Source organism: Sinocyclocheilus anshuiensis, unplaced genomic scaffold (genome assembly GCF_001515605.1).
Source record: "Sinocyclocheilus anshuiensis isolate Anshui unplaced genomic scaffold, SAMN03320099.WGS_v1.1 scaffold85, whole genome shotgun sequence".
In the NCBI taxonomy this organism is placed as follows: Eukaryota; Metazoa; Chordata; class Actinopteri; order Cypriniformes; family Cyprinidae; genus Sinocyclocheilus; species Sinocyclocheilus anshuiensis.
Window position 1 is genome coordinate 4,111,148 of NW_015536800.1, and position 19,404 is coordinate 4,130,551.

The 19,404-nt window shown below is 39.6% G+C and overlaps 1 protein-coding gene across 2 annotated transcripts in view; it reads left to right on the forward strand.

Annotated features, from left to right (window-relative positions):
* LOC107656601 (rho GTPase-activating protein 7-like) overlaps positions 1-19,404 on the forward strand; it is a 141,321-nt gene that overhangs the window by 110,212 nt on the left and 11,705 nt on the right. Inside the window, exons 1-6 of one of the 2 annotated variants that reach the window (XM_016444509.1) lie at positions 7,103-7,402; positions 13,067-13,138; positions 14,025-14,106; positions 15,020-15,083; positions 16,842-18,412; positions 19,005-19,184. In XM_016444509.1, coding sequence (XP_016299995.1) covers positions 7,390-7,402; positions 13,067-13,138; positions 14,025-14,106; positions 15,020-15,083; positions 16,842-18,412; positions 19,005-19,184 — 1,982 coding nt within the window. In that variant the 5' untranslated portion in view covers positions 7,103-7,389. Of the gene's footprint in view, positions 1-7,102; positions 7,403-13,066; positions 13,139-14,024; positions 14,107-15,019; positions 15,084-16,841; positions 18,413-19,004; positions 19,185-19,404 lie in introns of those variants that run through there. The other variant, XM_016444500.1, reaches the window with a different exon arrangement.

Here is a 19,404-nt window from a genome sequence, read left to right on the forward strand (position 1 = left end):
ATCGGGCCCGATACCGATACCAGTATCGGTATCAGTGCATCCCTAGTGATAATAATAAAAAAATGTTTCTTACTCACTAAATCAGCATATTAAAATGATTTCTGGAGGATCATGTGACACTGAAAACTGAAGAAATGGCTGCTGAAGATTCAGCTTTGCCATCACTAATAATCATCAATAAATGTATTTTGAATTCTAATAAGATTTCACAATATTACTGTAATGCAGCCTTCTTTCCAGAACATAAAAAAATATTACTGGCCCCAAACTTTTGAACAGTGCCTATACATAATGATTTTAAGTTTTCTTATTGAATTTCTTCCTGCAAGTTATATTAATGTATTGATTTTTGTAAACTAGTACTAGTTTACTATACTAGACAGAATCATGGCTATTTACTGTAAAATCAAATTGGATGGTAATGATGTAAATACTTTACAATAAAGTGTAATTTGTTAACATGAACAGCATTCTACAGCGTTTTATAAAATGCTCTTGTCGGCCAAAATCTTTTCAGTTTTTAGTTGAAAATGATGTGTAAACATCCACTTAGTTAATGTTAACATTTGCTAATACATTTTAAAGAGCAAAAGCTGTATCTGTTAACATTAATGAACAATCAACAATTGTACTTTTATTAACTAACATTAGCAAAGATAAATAAATGCTATGAAAATATATTGCTCATTGCTAGTTCATGTTAGTTAACACATTAGCTAATGTTAACAAATGATACCTTATTTTAAAGTGTTACTGAATAATCCTATAAAAAGTTTGTAGGTTTTAAAGTGTACTTTAAAGTATATTTCAAGTATTTCAACACTCAACCCTTATAATCATTATTTCAAAACTTTATAATTTTAGAGTTTATGGTATAAATGTCATTTAATTAAAATTAATGAGCGAAAAATAACTATTTTGAGATTGTATTGACAATGTATCTGTTTTTTTTTAAGGCCTCTTATTTTAGAACTAGGAAGTGTGTGTATGTGTGTCTTTATTGTTGGCATTGTACGCGTGTTTGTATGGAAGTTGGAGAGCCTGAGATGTGTCAGTAAGAAAAGGGCAAGAGGTAACAGTGAGTGTGTGTGGCTATTTCCTGTTTTTATCCTCTGGATATTAAAGCTGGCACATTCTGTACATACATATCCAGCTTATGTGGTCTGGTGAAATACAGTATGTACTAATGCACAAGGTCCTCATTTGTTGTAACATGCACAAATGTGACCCTGGACCACAAAACCAGACATAAGAGTCAATTTCTTGAAATGAAATTTATACATCACCTGAAAGCTGAATAAATAAGCTTCCCATTGATGCCTTTAAAGTTGTCCAAATTAAGTTCTTAGCAATGCATATTACTAATCAAAAATTAAGTTTTGATATATAGGAAATTTACAAAATGTCTTCATGGAACATGATCTTTACTTAATACCCTAATGATTTTTGGCATAAAAGAAAATCGATAATTTTGACCCATACAATGTATTGTTGGCTATTGCTACAAATATACCCGTGTGAATTATGACCAGGGTCACAAAAGCAAACAAACATACATTGGCTTTCTCCACAGCTTAAATACACAGTGTGCAGAAATGCACACACTCACACCTGCTCAGTTCTATTTCTGATTGTTTTGAGCCTGTGCTGGTTTATAAATAGCTGATAATAACAGTTCTATTCTTCTGTAGCTTCCCTTTTGTCTTACTTTGGGATTTACTGTAGTGACCTGTCGTGAAACATGCACACAAATATATTCAAGTCTTCATGCATTCTGTTCATTTATCCTACAGCCCTTAAGAACTGAAATTAACCCAAAATAGAGAGCCTGGCTGAACTAAAATAGCAATAAAGGTGTCACACTCACTCACATAAAAATACAAACTTCTAAATTCTCAGTGGTGATCTTATTTTCTGTTTCTGTGAAAGGCAAAGCATTGTGGGAGTAGAAGGATCCGGTGAACTTCAGACAGAGCTAGGGTGGCGTCTCTTATATGCTCCCTTATATTTGCAATGGCACCATGCTAAATATAATGTCCACAAAATATAATTTCAGTTCGGGCCATTTCCACTGTCCTTTTCTGTGCACCACATTTTTAGCAGTTGGAATTTTTGCTCAAACCATGGGTGAAATTTTAAGTGTAGGTAGACATTGTCTGGGGCTGACACACACAGAATGTGGAATAGTATATTATTATTATTATTATTATTATTATTATACAGTTAAGAATGAAATTGTTTTATCTTGTGAGAAAATAATTACCAGGCTGGAAAAAAAAGAATAGGAGGGGCAGACATAAAGATGAGAGACAGAGATTTGAAAAGAGTGATGAATCTGATGAGTCAGTTTGAAATCACACACATCTCTCACACTCATTCTCTCTGGCATGTCTGAATGCAGTCGCTAAATTTGCAGTCGGGTGAGGAATAAAGGCTAGATAGAGATTCCACAAGTAAAGCCAGTTTCCCTGGTAATAATACATAAGTTTTTCTTTGTGAGTCAGACACACACCACACTGTTTTACAGATCCAGACAAGAAAGACTGTGGAGACTATGGTCAGCATATTCCATACTTATTCCATACATCAGTATGTAGCATGCATAATGTACACTGTATACATTTCAATGTTTCAGGTTCCTCAGCTCTTGTGGTCTTATGGGATAGCATAGTGTGCACTGATTGTACAATTCAAAATCTTAGATTCAGTCATTGTTATTTATTTATTTATTTTACATATTATAATAGGGAGGTTTGTGTGTTACAATGCAGGGAGTGGGATGAACAGGGATGCAAACTTGTAATCTTTCAGCGAAATTCGCCATTTTAAATCCAAAATAGGTCATGTATGTCCAATGAATTTTTAAAATTTGATCAAACAATGTGTTTTTGGCAGCAATGAGTATTGTAGCCAATCCCAGGCATGCATGGCCAATCAGAGGTGTTTACTATAAATTAGTCAGAATCCACTCAATATCCTCAAAACACTGAATGAGTTTTTGTTTTTGAGTTCTACATGCTCACAAATCCTCTCATCATAACAAACTAAGCATAGACACAATGCAAATATGAGATTCATTGTGCAGTACATTAATGTGTTGATTATAACAGGAGTTTTCATGCAAGTGAGCTCACTCAGCCATGTAATAAAGGGAGCGCTTTTTGTTCGCTTTCTATTATCTAGCCATATAATTTAAGGAAAAGGTGTCATGTTTCAAAGTTTCAGAAGTGACAAACTCATCTAATTACGGGAGCGAACCCACTAATTTGTTCTGTTAGTCACTCCTGAATTTATTATGACAACAGCAACATAAACAATAATAAGAAAAACAAGTATTTCCCATGCATCAAAAAGGCATCATGTCACCTTTTGAAAAGACTGGATATCAATACAATTTTCAACCTTTATTCTCCTTTGTGACTAAAATGGAATAAAATGTTGATTTCCAATTCACATACTATCCATCCTATAGTATTCAAAATTATGGCGCTTTTCCACTGCATGGTACGGCACGGCTCGGCTCGGCTCGGTTTGCGTTTCCACTGCAGTTTAGTAGCCTACCACTTTAGAGTGGGTGGGATTATTCACATGTCGTTATAGTTGCGCCGCCGCCTCTACTGCCGTGACTCCTGGAAAACTTTTCATTCTGCGTCGCCCCATCAAGCTCTCGCTGGATCCGCTCCTCAGCTTTTAACGAGAGGAATGGCTGTACTTCCTCAACAGGCCACAAAACCATTTTTTGTCTGTTAAAAAAAGGTGCGCTCGTTCAAAACAGTTGCGTTCGATCCTTCGCTGGCTGTGCTGTTTTAAATCTAGCGCAGTGATTCTCAAACTTTTTACAGCGCCGTACCCCCTGGGGCATTTAACATTCTTCTGCGAACCCCCTCTCCTCCACTTAGACCGCAGTTATACCTTTTCTATTAAAGGGGTCATATGATGCGATTTCAAGTTTTCCTTTCTCTTTGTAGTGTTACAAGCTGTTCGTGAATAGATAAGATCCCTGAAGTTGCAAAGACTAGCGTTTGAGAGAGGCGGGGCATAGAGGACCTACAATAATGTACAGTATTTGAAAAATAATGTGTTTTTTGAAGATTAAAGCATGTCAACATATTCTGTTACACCAAATACACAAAATAATGATCTTTAAAAAAGCATCATATGACCCCTTTAAAGGACAATATTTGCCCCCTTAAATTGATTTACAGGTGCATTTTTTTTTTTACCTTTATAGAGGCAAATATTTTCTATCCTTATTAAATGTATGTTATGTCATGTTTTATGTCATAGTCTTAACATTCCATTAAGTGTAGGCTATTATTAATACAATAAAGCAATAAATTATGGCAAATCGAAGTGATACTTATAAAACCACCAATAGGTGGCGGCAAGTCACTGTCTTAATGAGCCAGGTGTCGCGTCATTCATTCATTCATTCATTCAATCAGTAACCAAGCAAAATGCTGTAGTTATGAATGGGTTATTAATCACTGACTCTCCGAATCATTCAAAGCCGCAGATTCGTTCACTAATTAAACACTGCTTGGAGACGCACACCAAATTATATTGATTTCGTTGGAACTATTATTATTTTGTTGCAAAATATAACAAACATGACATGTTTAAAATGTAGGCTACATTTAAAATGTAAAATATTCACTTAATATTACCGTTGTTTGTTGAACTGTTGTAAAAATGTATGTCACATTTGCCATCATTTGGATATTGAGGGAAATTTGCATTCTTGCTCGAATGCAAATTTGCCTTTATCGTTATAGCTGTGGTGTGAACTCTGCTATTCTTTAATATTGAGAACGATTTTTAGAACTATATCTTTATTGTTATCGTATAGTTATCGTGCTTGGTGTGAACGAGCCTTAAGGCCCGTTCACACCAAGGACGATAACTATAAAGATAATGATAAAGACATATTTCTAAAAATCGTTCTCAATATTAAAGAATAGCAGAGTCCACACCACAACTATAACGATAAAGACAAAGAGAAACGATATCGTTGGAATCACTTTCAAAACGATTTTTCTCCAGCTGATGAACGATAAAAAATTGACAGCCAATCAGAATCCATCCTGCTGTCACGTGCTCAAGAATTTAAAGCGGCAGACGCATGTGCGCCTAGAATAAACAGACGATATCGTTCGCTGGTGTGGACGCTAATATCGTTATCTTTATAGTTATCGTTCTTGGTGTGAACGGGGCTTTAATGGCTATTATTGCTCACAACCCATTGCGTGTTCGATTCAGAACTACAAAAACAAATAAACAGTATTAAAAAACTACAAACATGGTGGATATGCAAGACAGATGGTTAAGTAGAGAGGTCTGGATAAAGGGGTTTAAGTGGTTAATAATCAACATCTAACCTGATGAAAAAAAATATTGCTATAATGCTATCAGCATTTTATTTAATCTGCAACAACACTAGGAACTTTTATGTTTGGTCATTAACTTTTAAATGCATCATTATGCAAACAAAAGGAGAGTTCTCAACATGAAAGACATGTGACTGGCAGATTAACATGCTGCTTCATTTCTCTCCAATACCGTATGAAATTAAATGAAACACAAGGTGGAAGATGTTAACTGGCACAAGATGATTGACAGGCCAGTTTATACAATGACGGATGCACATAACTAAGCAATAGAACGAATGCAATTATGACAAGCATATCCCAAATTTTTCCTGCTACATACTCAAAAGTAGCCTATGTACTTTTTATTCACACACACACACACACAAATACATTTTGTCTTACTGAACTTACTGAAATAAATTAGCAACATGATGTCAGACCTGACATTACCTGTAATAAATATGTAGTGTGGTATTTGCAAGGTTTCTAATTTTTTAAATACTATACATTATGTTGAACACATAGTTTGGCGTAATTATAGTCAGAATAGTACTATTCTGTAACCATTAAACTAGTCTATTCCATTGTAAACAGCTTAATTATGATCATAAAACATCTACTGACTTTTGGCTTGCATGAATATAGTTGTCTCCGTTGAGGCTTTGTCGAACATGACTTTCTTTTGACTTCTAAAGCAGGAAGCTTCAGAGAGGACCATACACTTGTTTGATCTCAATAAGAGCTCCTCACACAATAGAAGGTCTTGCTCTGTTTAAAAAGCTACTGTTGCATCGTTGCGCCTATGAGCGTGCTTGCGGGAAGAGACGAGGATCAGGGACGCCTGTTGATGGGGCTTGTTTGGAATTACCATAGCAGAACAGACTCATTGTCTTCCCCTTTCACAACATCATGTCCCACAATAGCGGCTTTCAAACGGCCCCACTACTTAATGAAGACCTCTAGTGATATGCTAACGGCGCGTCGTTTTAATTACAGTTTAAAGTAGTTAAGTACCAAACAATGTCTTGCAGCCAAATGAGCAGTATTCGAAATCACTCTCACTTTTGGATGATTTTGGCAAACTTTAAAATAAACGCGTACTAATTTAATCGGTGATGCGTGATGCGCACGTTTGCGCGCAGTGGTACGATGGGTATGTTTATCTTTATTTTTAATTAATGGGTGGTATTAATAATATAATTGTAATATTTTTATAATTTGAGTTCCTTGAGCCTATCATTAAGGTATGAATTCATGAGTATCTTAAATCAAATTTCGCTTTCTGTATCTCTAGTAACCTAGTGAAGATGACAAGAGCTGGCACTGATGGAATTAAGAAAACAACCTCACGTCCTCGTTTACTGTAGGTACAAGAATACTTTAGGAGCGTAGCCTATACATAACACGTTTACGTTTAAGAACCAGCTCAAGAGTCAATTATTTGGCGTTGTATTTATCTTAATGTGCGCTTTAATTTACTTATTTTATACATTTTTTTAATTAACATTTTCTACTTTCTGTCACTGGTTTTACTGTGTGCGCAATTCTCTGTGGCAGCAGTCTCGTATAATGTCAGTAAAGTAGGCTTTGGGAATTGAATAGTAGCTCCACCTCCCCGTCTAAAGCAGCGAAAGCCCACCTGAGGCTGTCCTGGGCGGGGAGGTGGAGCCTTCTCCCAGCCTCCCATTCCTAAACAGTGAATCAGTCTGTTCATTCACATTCACACGCGGGCCAGCCAGTTCACAGGCGTTTCAAACACAGCTCTCTCCAGTGGAGTGAGGAATTTCCCCCCCTGAGCAGACAGGAAAGGAAATCAGTCATGGATTTATTATTTTTCTATTTGGTCTTCGGACCTTCTATAAACGTTATTTAGTTTTTTGTTTTTTTTAATTATTATTTATATTTTTTTTTTTTGCGAATTCGCATCATTGGAATAATACTATGCGAGCTTCGATGTGATGTTGGAATAAAACGAAGAGGACTCGTGAAGCAAATCGCAGCGATTTATAGAAAACACAACATGATCCTTACCCGTAAGTAGCCAATGTTTGATAATAGGCTACATTATTTGATAATACTCATGAGTTTCTGTCTGTTGAGTATTATTAGATTAAATGCTGCTAATTCAATACATGAATTATACTGCATCCTAAACGCAATAGTTTGACTGATTGACTTGACTTGAAGTGAATCTGAGAGGTGACATTGATAGTAGCCTACAAGTAATAATATCATATTGAAGAGCTACATTTATTCCAGTTGTTTATGATGGACAACGCTGTTAATGGAAGTTGTACTAATGCAATAGCTACGGTTTGGTGTCAGTAATAATCCTCCTACAAATTTCAGTGAGATGATCTTCACTTCAGACCATGCCTGACAGAAGTTATCAAACTTTATTTTGTATTTGCTTGTAACAGCTATTGCATTAGGCTATATTGCTTATGAATATTCATATTGTAGCTGTTTCCGGGACCTGCTGTATTTGTAAGAAACGAACCAAACTGGTTACCGAAAGGTTGCCGGTTCGAGCCATGCAAATTGCAGTTCCAACCATTATGGGGGCATTTATAATACGTTCTGACAACGAATGAAAATTGTCATAAAGTATTTTTATTGATTGTCATTTGACGGTGCATTTAAAGTATATGTCAGTGGAATATAACTTTAACAGTTTAAGAAGCGGATATGTTATGTTAAATATGGAATGAATGTAGTGCTCTTTAATTTTCTTAGTTATTCCGCTTTAAATTTCCATCTCTTCCTAAAGTTTAGAGTTTAAGAGTGCAATTATTTGGGTGGAGCGTGAGATATTTCATGCGCAACACCGGCGCTCCAGGCTGTCCGACAAGTAATCTCCCCTCGCGCTCCCCGAATCTCGTCACGTCTCCATTGGTTTTACGCGGATTTCACATAGTTCGGAGATAAGATTTCTTCAGAGTTGTTCTGAGCTTTCATTCAGTCTAAGTGCAGAGAATTGGGGGAAGTTTTGCTATAATCTGGCATTGCCAAAGAGCGCTTGGAGAGCGTGCTGTCCTCCTCTGAAGGCGCATTCGTGCATCTTTTCTCGTGTTGAAGAGTGGGGATTTTAACACATTTAGATTATAAATTCGATAACCAAAGTTTGCCAGAGTTAAGTTAGCCTAAATGCAAACTAAATGGCCTGAGGATGTCACCATAGCAACAGTTTGCTGATTGTTTTTTAGGATCAATATCGGACCAACACTAACATTATCTCCTTATTTATAGATTTAAACATCACAAATCTTATCTCACTTTATCTCACTAGACTAAATATATAGCTAAAGCTATAAAAACTGTTTTATTTAAAACATCTTCACGATTAGCTAGTTTACAGTTAGCTAACAAAAATAAATAGGCCTATATACAATAAATACAAATTATTTTATAATTTGCACACAGGAGTCTGTACTATATAACATAACCCATAACTATAAAATAAAATTTTGCTCAGTTGCAGAATTTATGTCAGTCCATTTGCCAAGCTCAGAATTGCAACCTCCTTTTTGCATTCCAAAAAGAATGCAATATTTTAAAGTATTATGTTGCTGTTGGAGGTTTGGTGTCTTTTTCTATCCAGGCAAAGGTTGATAAACTTAGGGTCATGCTAACTCCAGGTGATAAGGCAGTGAGCAGGTCAGTTAGGAGTCAAAGAAAGGAATGTCATGCTTAAAATATGTAACTTTGAAGTTGACATACATGCACCTCCTGATAATCTACGGTCATGGTTTTTGGTGAGCATGATGGACTCAAATACAGGTAAAGAGCCTTAAAACTCAAACACATTTTCTTAAACACTCCATATGGCTCTAAATCCACTGAAACCTTCATATAAAAACTTTTGGAAGTGTGGGCAGGTTTATTGCCACAAATCTCCTTTATTGCCTTCTGAAAACAGTGTGAGTGCTGGGTTTTAGTCTATGTAAGGCTAAACGCTTTTAACTAGTTGCTGTTGCTTTAAGATCGGTTGGTGCTTAAGAAGCCCTCTGTCATATTAGAGGAGGGTCTCTCTTTCTTCACCTCTTCAAGTAATCTTTTGATCATAGATAGAAAGGATAGGGTGGCATATCATTGAGCGTATCAAATCATCTGACCTGAGATCAGCCTTGCGTTACACAAAGTGGCCAGTCACCAGACCTGGCCAAGCTGGCTCCAGGTCAGTGATAGCTAATGTTTAAATCTGTCAGAAAGTCTGAGACAGACATAAATGGACCCATCTGGCCAAAGTGTGTGTAGGTGGCTGGGATAGTGGTGTTGAGCGACTGTGTTGATGGGGTAACCCTATGATCCCCTGTGTTTGTGACCAGATGGAGGGGATCTTCTCATTTTCAGAGATACCTGACTCTCCCTCTCTACCCCCATATGTCTGTAGAAGGCCATGCCAAAATATGATATGCATGATCCTCAACAAATGATGTATGACTGCTCTTGATCTGCAGATTTAAAGTGTATGTGTGGAAAAGATGGAAGATAAAGAGGTCAGTGTCTAGGACAAATAGGACATCAGGTCACATGAATTGCTGATGAAATTTCTCCTAGTTCCGCTCAAAGACTAGGTATTGATGTTTGTGTGTTATTCATTTGAAACAGAGCTTCTTTAACAAGAATAGCACTATTTACAGCTTCAAAAGCCTTCAATTAACCCACATACTTGAAACCAGGCTATACAATGAATTTGGGTTCACATCTAAATATAAAGGTTCTTTATCAGCATTGATGGTTCCATGAAGAACCTTTAATAATCATGGAATCTTTCCATTGCACAATAGGTTCTTTATAGTGTGGAGAGTTCTTCAGATTATTAAAGTTTTTCAAGCTGAAAAAGGGGTCTTTTGAGAATTGATCACTGAAAGGTTCTTTGGGGAACCTAAGATGGTTCTTCTATGGCATTGTTGAGAAAGCCCCCTTTTGGAAGCTTTATTTTTTAGTGTTGGATCTGCTTCCATTATAGCAGAGAGATCTGTCTACATAAACTCGCTTACGCACACACATGCATACACAGAGGTTCCACCTCCTCCCTCCCATGCTGAGGAACCATCGGTCAGCGATTGTGAGAACTTCCTGTGACAGGAAAAAGAGGAAGAGGAGGCGAGAGTAGAGAGGAGGAAGAAGAGAGGGAGGAGGAAGGGTAATTTTAGAAGAGGCAAAAAAAGTTCAGCTAGCAGGAGTTCAACTTTGGCCAGGTTAATGGGACATTCTCCCAAGAGATTATGTCTGTCAGTCTGTCTCTGGGTCAGGAGGCTGTAGTCTGCCTCTTTGTGTTGTCTGTCTCTTTTTTTATTTCCCCCCTCTCTCATCAACATAAATCAAAATTTCATTTATTTGATACAAACGGAAGCATTAGGTGGAGTGCATACTGTATGCTTTGATAAAAGGAGAAAACACAAAAAAGGCACATGTTTCTGTGACGGATGCTGGCCAGACATCCTGTGTGCTCGACTCAGGTCACCATTGCAGAATTCGCAGGTCATGCATCCACTAGAAGGCTGGCACCAAGCTATGAAGCAGATGGATTGTAGATTAACGCTGATAGAAAGAGGAAGAGAGATGGGAGGAGGAAGTGATGACTGTTGGTTCCCTTTTGTTTGCAGTGTTTTAAAACACTAAATCAAAACTATATGATGAAAGAATGTAGGTTTTAGAGAAAAGGAAAGAAGGAAAAAAAACATCTAATACATGCTTTTTTTTTTTTGGCACAGCCCAAATCTAGTAAAATCTTTGTGTGTGTGTGTGTATATATATATATATATATATATATATATATATATATATATAGCCGAACCGTGCCGTGCCGTACTGAGCTGTACCGAGCCGAGTCGTACCGCGCAGTGGAAAAGCGCCATTAGACACTTCTCCTGAGAAAAGACCCTATAATCTCAGACGTCTCTGCATGATTTTTGAGGTTCTGTCTCTGGTTAGAAAGCCTTACTTACAATTGGTGTCAGACAGGCACCTGTGTGATAGCAGCCCATTGTAATCAGGCAGGGGGGACACCTTGCCAATGAAAGGAAAAGCCAGTCACTGAGACACTGCCCATCATTTACATTTAAATACATACATTCTTGCAGCTGGATGGTTTTCAGTGGTGCCTAGCCACTGCAAACACACACATACAATCTATACACGCACACTCATACAGTAAGCCACAGCTCTCATTACAGACGATTTCAGAAAAGTGTGTCATTATTTTAAGTGTAGGACATTCCTAAAAGTTCACGAACTCCTAAAAAGTGCTTTCGGGCAAAACTCTGTCATTCGCTTGAAAGGAATCCCATCAAGTGCATGTGGATTATTGAGATGGATTAGAGATACAGTTGCATGTGTGCAGTTGAGTCAGATTGATTCTGTTATTTTTGCATTGCTGTCCTTGCTGTCAAAGAATGTTCCTCTCTTGCTTTCTTCTTCTCTTTCCACCAGTAGAGGACCTCCCTTATCGCGTGCCTTTGTTGTTGTCATGTGTGCTGTCACTCTCACGCTTGTTCGAGTGGGGAGTCACGTATCTCTGCTAGTAGAGACAGAGTGTGCGTCCTTTCCTCTGGGCAAAGTCTTTTTACGCATGTCTTTCTCTCACGTCTCTTTCAATTGGTGCCTCCTAATCCCCGGCCTCCTTTTCTTTCTGTTGAAGTGATGGGGAATCTATCACAGGTGGTCTTTCAGTTGTGCAAGGCATCGTCGCAATCATTGCAATTAGAATAATTGGAATTTTAGGAGTTGGGAATGTGCGCAATTAGCCATTGAGAAAAGTGAGAGGTCCCTCTCTGCTGATTGCAACCTATTGTGAGCTGTAATTGTGTAGATTCTGCTTGTGATAGACGTGACAGTAGAGAGCCGCAACAGCTGTGTTACACCTTTAGAGGGTGCTAATAGGGTCTCTGTAGCACTTGAATACAAATCCAAAAGTATTTAGATGCTTTTTTTATTAAAAGGGCTTTAAACAACTGGATAGTCCCCCTGGAGCAACCTGAGGTTAAGTGCCTCGCTTAAGGGCACAATGGATATCAGGATTGATTGCGATCTCAGTAACTCGCCAGTTCCTGCGTCATGCCTACTTGAGTTCAGTTCAGCAATCTTTGAGATCCTTATCTGCCCATTCACCATCACATAGTCCAATAAACAAAACACTTGGCATAGTAACTTTATGGGACTGTTGAAGAGCTTTTAAAATACTCTGGTTTTGTAATTTTATATCTCACCTTGGTTTCATATTTTTAATCAAGTATTTACACGGAGCGAGTGTTGCTAGTCAAATAATCATCTTAAGTGACAGAATCACAGTTAAACTCCTAATTCTGACACCGTTCTGTGTGAAACAACACGTGGACCTCTAGAAGGAGTCAAGATGCCTTCAATGGTGTTTGCCATTTGGCATGGGGCGTCTAAAGGGCCATTCAAAGATAATGGACAGGGATGTGGCACCTCTCCACCACCCCAACAACAGTTCTGACTGCGTTGGATGGCCACTTAGCACTGCTGTCTCAAACATTACACTATAGCTATATTGACTTATAGTTGAAAAGTCAAAATATCCAGCACTCAGAAGGGAACTACATAAGAATGTTGAGTGTTTCCACTCAAAGATTTGGTTATGAATGCTTCGCATAAGGTTTTTTTTTTTTTGGTTTCTGTTTAAAGTTCAAGTTCATAAATTTCAACCTCTCTCTCTCTCTTTCTTACAGAAATTGAGGCGAAGGAGGCGTGTACATGGCTGAGGGCTGCAGGTTTTCCGCAGTATGCTCAGCTTTATGAAGGTAGGACACTTGTCATCCCAACATCACCAGTTCATGATCGAAGCGCATTGAGTTTCAGTGGCCATTAATGCCTTACCAAATGCATTATCTCACTTTTAGTATCTCTCAATTTCTGTCTATCTCTCCTCGCTTTCAGTCGTAGTATTAAGCAGCACCTAAGGTGTGTTAATGATTAGGCGGAGGTGACATTATCTTTTTATATACGAAAAATAACTGTTATATACAACTCACACAGAATCATATATCAGATAACACCACACCTCAGGTGTCCAACCTTACACACTTTTGACCTACTGACTCCTGCCGCTGTGCCATGTGAAAGGGGTGCGTTATCAGTTTCAGAAATCTGAGTTGTGTGACCAGCCTGTCGTGATTGCCCCACTATAGATAAGAGCCAGTACAGTAAGGTAAAGGCCTTCAGGAAGTCAATAAAATAATCATATTATCCCTTGCTCACTGGTACAGAGTTAATAGAGTTAAAATTTAATAGAGTTGTGAATTCCCCCCCCCAAAAAAATGTAAGAAAAATTAATGAGCATTTGAGTTATTAAAGACTCAGTTCATAAAGACAGTCTGGGAGCTCTACGGTTGCTGACTGCCTATTGTGACTCCAACACCCCCTTCCTACACACACACCTCCCACTGTTGAGCACTGCAGTATTGCAGCTGTGTTTGTTTGGCTGGCTAAGACGAACTTCCTCTACCTTTTCAACACCGGAGGAAGGGAGGTTTGTTTGTGAGTGTGTGTGCATGATAGAGGGCAGGCACACATTCCACTTGCTGCCAACAGCCCCCCTTCCACACATAAATACACTTCAACCTGTTTATTGGGTCTCTGTTTGTATTAAATTTATTTTCAATTCAGTTCTGTCCTCTCTTTTCTCAGACGGTCAGTTCCCGACTGAGATTTCCTCAGTCACCCGAGATCATGACTTCTTGGATCAAGATGCCATAGAAGCCTTGTGCAGGTGAGACACTCATATTTACCCAAATGAAAATGTGTCAAATTAAGCTAATTTACAGGTACAGTTATATATTTTATCCTCAAAGTATAGCTGCAGAACCGCTATAACTGTACCATATTACAGTTATGTGAATGTCTGATTATGATTTGATGTTAAAACCAAAGAAAACAGACAATTTCAAGAAAAAAAAATTAGATTGAAATCTAGCAGAATTAATCTGCCGGTGCCATGGTTTTCTTGCATTGTCAGGCTTTTATAATTAGCTGATTTTGATCATATTCGGAGTTCAGTTCTATAAATAAACTGACTCATTTTCTTAGAATATTTTTAAAGAAAAAAAGAGAAAGTGAAGAACTCTTCAGTGTCTTCACTCAGAGAAGGGTCCATCAGAGACCAGCTGGAGCTCACAGACATCTGGAGGCTATTTTCTGGTGCCAGCCCCCCTGATGCAGACAAACACACATTCCCCCTAACTCAGGGTCACATGACACCAAACAGGTGGCTTCTGGGATAAGCTTTCCATCTCTTTTGTTGTATTGTTGTCGCCACTCCAGATTTCTACCTCCTTTTTTTTCTTTTCTTCCTTTTTTATTCCTTGTCCATCTGTCTTCCTCCTTAATCTGAAGTTTATCCCTCGGCAGCTCATTATCGGGCTTGGCTCCCACCTCTCTCATTCTCTTCTCATCTCTTTCTATCTCCATCTATCTCAGTCTGTATCGCTATCTCTTTCTTATACCCTCTCCGCCCCCTCCTCTCTATCTGTCTCTGTCCAAGGTTTTGACTCTGGCAAAGTCTGTTTGTAGGCTAATGACTGGATTTAGCCTTTGTTTGCGACCCCATGGTTCTTTTCAAAGTATCTGCTTGAAAAACAACTGTCACTGTTTCACTAATTTATCTGTATGTGTGTTTATTGCAGGAGACTGAACACCCTAAACAAGTGTGCTCTTATGAGATTAGAGATCACCCCTCAAAGAAAAAGAGTAAGTGTCTTGTCCCTTTCTCTGTATTTTGCTAAATAATTTCACTTGCTACCCTCTTGCATTCTTTTGTCCAGTCAAAGATCTTAAATGTGTGTAACTCATGTTTACTTTCTGTGTTGGTTAATTAGAAGGAAAGTCTTGTTTTCTTATCATTTTCAAGGCCCAGGGGCAGTGCAGAATGGCTTTTATGTCCAAATAAAGGGCTTCCTTAGCTCCCATCCTTCTGATTTTCTTTACTCCTGTTTGTCATGTTTTTCTCACCATACGCATCCTAAAACCCCCCTCCATACCATAAAAGGAAGAGAATGCACACTCTGCCGGTCTGTTGTTGGTCACTCTGTCAGTGTGGTTTAAGAATGAGGGTGTATAGTCTAAGACTGCCCCAAAGCAATGACTCAAACTACATGCAGGACGAGAATGCAACAACAAACAATCCAACTATGTAATCACAACAGGGAGCTTAGGAAGATAACCGTCATGTCTGACTGCAGCTTCTTTTTCTGCTCTTAAAACTTGTAAGTCTGAACAATGGCAGCCTTGTCAAGTGTGCGTCCTGTTAAGAAAGCTGATGACCCTTTAGTGTCATCTTGTGTTGATGGAGTCAAAGGTAGAGGTCAGGAGATGACTTGAGGAAGTGATCAGCCCTTTTCAAACATACAAGCAGAAACCATCCCTGGAATGCATTGATCTGTTCAGGTGGCCTCTGTAGGGTCCTCCTCTGTTCCTTGTCTTCCTGTCCATAAAGCTTATTTTAAAGTGAAAACAGTCTTTTTGAATTAATAGCGGATTTTCTGGTGGGTAGTGAAGAAACGTTGCACACCATGTCTTCGTTCTTTCCGATCAAAGGCTTGCCCTCAGGGGCTTTAAAATAACAACCCACGTTTTATGGACTTTCGTCGCCTCCGTTATTATGAACCGTGAAGGAGACACCTCTGGATCCCGCGACCCCCTGTTAACCAGCCGACTAGTTTTGCTTTTACTGATTTGTCCATTCTACAGCTAAACTGATATCAACTAACTCAGCTAAGAGTGTAAAATTGTGAACCAGTTCTATATTCTAGAATTACTTAATTAACTCCCTAATCTCTTTAGGAAATTACATAATTATTAAAAACTATTTTAACAGGCTGTGAAATCTACAGCTATAATTGGTGATAGAGATCTGGCATTGTAGGACAAACAAGTATCTCTCAAATATTTTCACCTCCCGTCCAACCCCTTTGTCCAGGAGTCCCATCACAGGAGACGAGGCTCTCCAGGCTTGCTTAAGGTGATTGCATTGATGGGGGATGGGACCAGACCTGCCCTCTCAGGCTGGGGTGTGAACCCTGAGAGCTGGCATGGAATTTTGTGTCCACCACCCCCTTCCTTCCATCCCTACCACGCTCAGGGAGGAGATAGATTAACCCGAGTAAAGCGAAGAGGGGGAATGGTGAACATGTGACTGTGCTGTGACATGGCTAAGCCAACCACAATAAAAAGCTTTTTCCTTTAGTGGTCCCTGGTTTTATGCATATGACACTTTATCAAGCCCAAGAGGCTTGTAAGAGTGAGCAAACTGATTCTCCTCACAATGCTAGATTCATGAAGTGAGGGAATGAATCAGATCAATTTGACACTAAAACAACATGCTTTGTTGCAGATTCAGGTTCGCATTATTTGTCTTTACTTTTTCAAAAGTGACAACAAGACTTGAGTCATTAGTATACTTGGCTGCTTTGATATTAAAAGTATTGACTCTCTTCCATATTATTTCAGAGTGAAGACTCTGATGAGGATGAGCCATGTGCTATAAGTGGCCGTTGGACTTTCCAGCGGGACAGCAAGCGTTGGTCTCGCCTGGACCTGGATGTATTCTCCCCTCCAGCTGGAGACACTGGCTCCTTCACTCCCTTCCTATCCCCAGATGATCGTTTTGCCAGAGGAACCCTTCTAAAGGAAGGAGTTAATGCTAGTGCAGAGAGTGTCTTAACAGATCTTAGTGAGCAACCAGAGGTGTGCTCTCTGCACAGTGCCGGTAGTGGAGGTCGAGGAGGATTCCTGAGTACCACTGTACCATCCAGCCCTGCTACAACCATCTCCAATGCTAACACAGCCACCACGACCAGGGCGAGCTCAGTTGCTAGTGTTTGCTCCTCTGGAACATCAGGTGCCAATGAAGACTCCCTGTCTGATGGGCTTCCATCACCACTGGAAAGCAGCACCTTTGCATTCAATGTAAAACCAAGCTTGATAAGCAGTGGTGCTGAAAAAAGCACACGTTCAAGAGCAAAGAGTTTCTTGAAGCGCATGGAAAGTTTGCGGTTACGCACCAGTAGCAATGCAGCCTCCAAGCGTAAAAAGAAGGGTGTAGCTGGGCAAGGTAGGCTGGAGATCAGTGGGCCTGTGCTGAAAGAGGGTCTTGATGAAGACAAACTGCGACGCCTCAACTGTGTGGACATTGCAACTCTGGATCGCAATGCAAACCGAAACCGAAGCATCACCTATTCAACGCAGACGAGTAGTGGGAGTGCAGGGAGTAGCCAATCAGAGGCCAGCAGTGGGAGTGCTGTAAGTACGCCCAGTCCGGTCTCAAGAGCACGTAGTCACAGCACAGCAGCGGGGTCTACCAAGAGAGGTGGGATGTACCTGGAAGGCTTTGACCCATTTAATTTCGTTGTGCTGCAACCTTCGGAAGACCAAGAAGGGAAGCAGAATCACCAGACCCAAAGTAAGAGGATGGAGCCAAGCTCAACTGCAGAGAACAATCGACGCAACCGTCAGAGTTCAGATAACAGACGTATGGAGGAAGAAAAGAGTCGAGAAGAGGAAGGAGGTGTGATCTTCTTCTATTTGCCTGAAGGCCACAAGCCTGGCACTTTTCCTAAAGCACTTGCGGATGGGGGATCCTTTCGTGGTGGGGACAACATAAGTCGGCGCCCTCCCCGGAGGGGCTCTGCTGCCTCACTAGACAGTCGATTGAGTGTCTATGATAACGTTCCTTTCTCAGAAGTAGGAGATGATGAGGATGAAGCAGAAGGAGAAGAGGAGTCAAAACTTGAGGATGCTTTGGAGCGAGTCAGTGGCCTGCAGCGACTGGTCAATGCCTGGTCAGAAACAGGAACTGGGGAAGAAGAAGAGGATGAAGAGGAAGAGGAAGGGGATTCAGATTCAGCCCTTGATTCTGCATCTCCTTGTCCATCATCCCCACTGCAGAACCGCTTAGAAGAGACAGAGAACGGCAGTGACCAGGACAGCACTGGAAACCCGTTAGCAGAAAGGGATGAGACACTCAGCTCACGTGAAAGATGTGACTCTGGTGTGGGAGCATCACTTACACGAGCCAACAGGTGAAACCCTCTCAAACACACACACACACACACACACACACATACACTAAGTAGTCTCTGAGACAAAGATGTCTTACTTTTTTTTTTTTTTACTGGAAGTTCTACCAAAACCATTCCTGTAGTATTGTAGAGCTTTGGCAAAACTTAATGGACAACTATCATGCCAAAAAAGCACACTGAATTATGGAACAGGGAGGTTGAGAAGGAGTGAGAGAGCATGTCAGAACGGCTCACCTTACATAACAAGGGATACTTGAAGGATACGGAATCCCAGTGGAATGTACCACAGGAATTCTAACAGCCCCCACCTGGTGATAGAGGCCTTGATTAATCCCTGTTATCTGCAGCTGATCCTTAGCTTGTGTTTATGTATGTATACACAATATGTGCAAGTCAAGGTACTTATTCTTTCAAGTTTGAACTGTGTACTTATGAGTGTGTGTGTAGTGTTAATGTAATAAATTCTGTGTGGTTCATGTCTTGCAGTTTATAAACACTAATTTATATTAGTCTGTAATGTCTATGTTTTGAACATTTTGTGATTGTTTGAGCTAGGTTAGGTGTAACATTTATATGAACGTTTATGTTGCAGACTCCAGAAACTGCGCTGGCCAAGTTTCCAGAGCTCCCACAGGCCAAGTCTGTCGTCAACAGTACTACAAGTTGGATGTCAGTCAGTTCTGCAGATGAACCTCCTTCAGAAATACAGCCTGCTCAAACTTACCGCTCTACTGGAGAGATACACACCCACCAACAAGCATGGCTTCAGCTGGTGAGGATTCAAACCAATATGAAAACACACTAGGGCTGTCAACAAAAAAATTAATTTCGAATATTCGTCGAATTAAAAAAAAAAAATCCACATTCTATTTGGGTAATTTTAGGTCTGCGTCAGCCGTTAGGCAGCCTATCAGTGGCGCACGAAATGCAACGATGATGTAAGTGTCATTGCATTTTAATGCTTTTGTTAGCCTATCCAGTTGAACCCACTA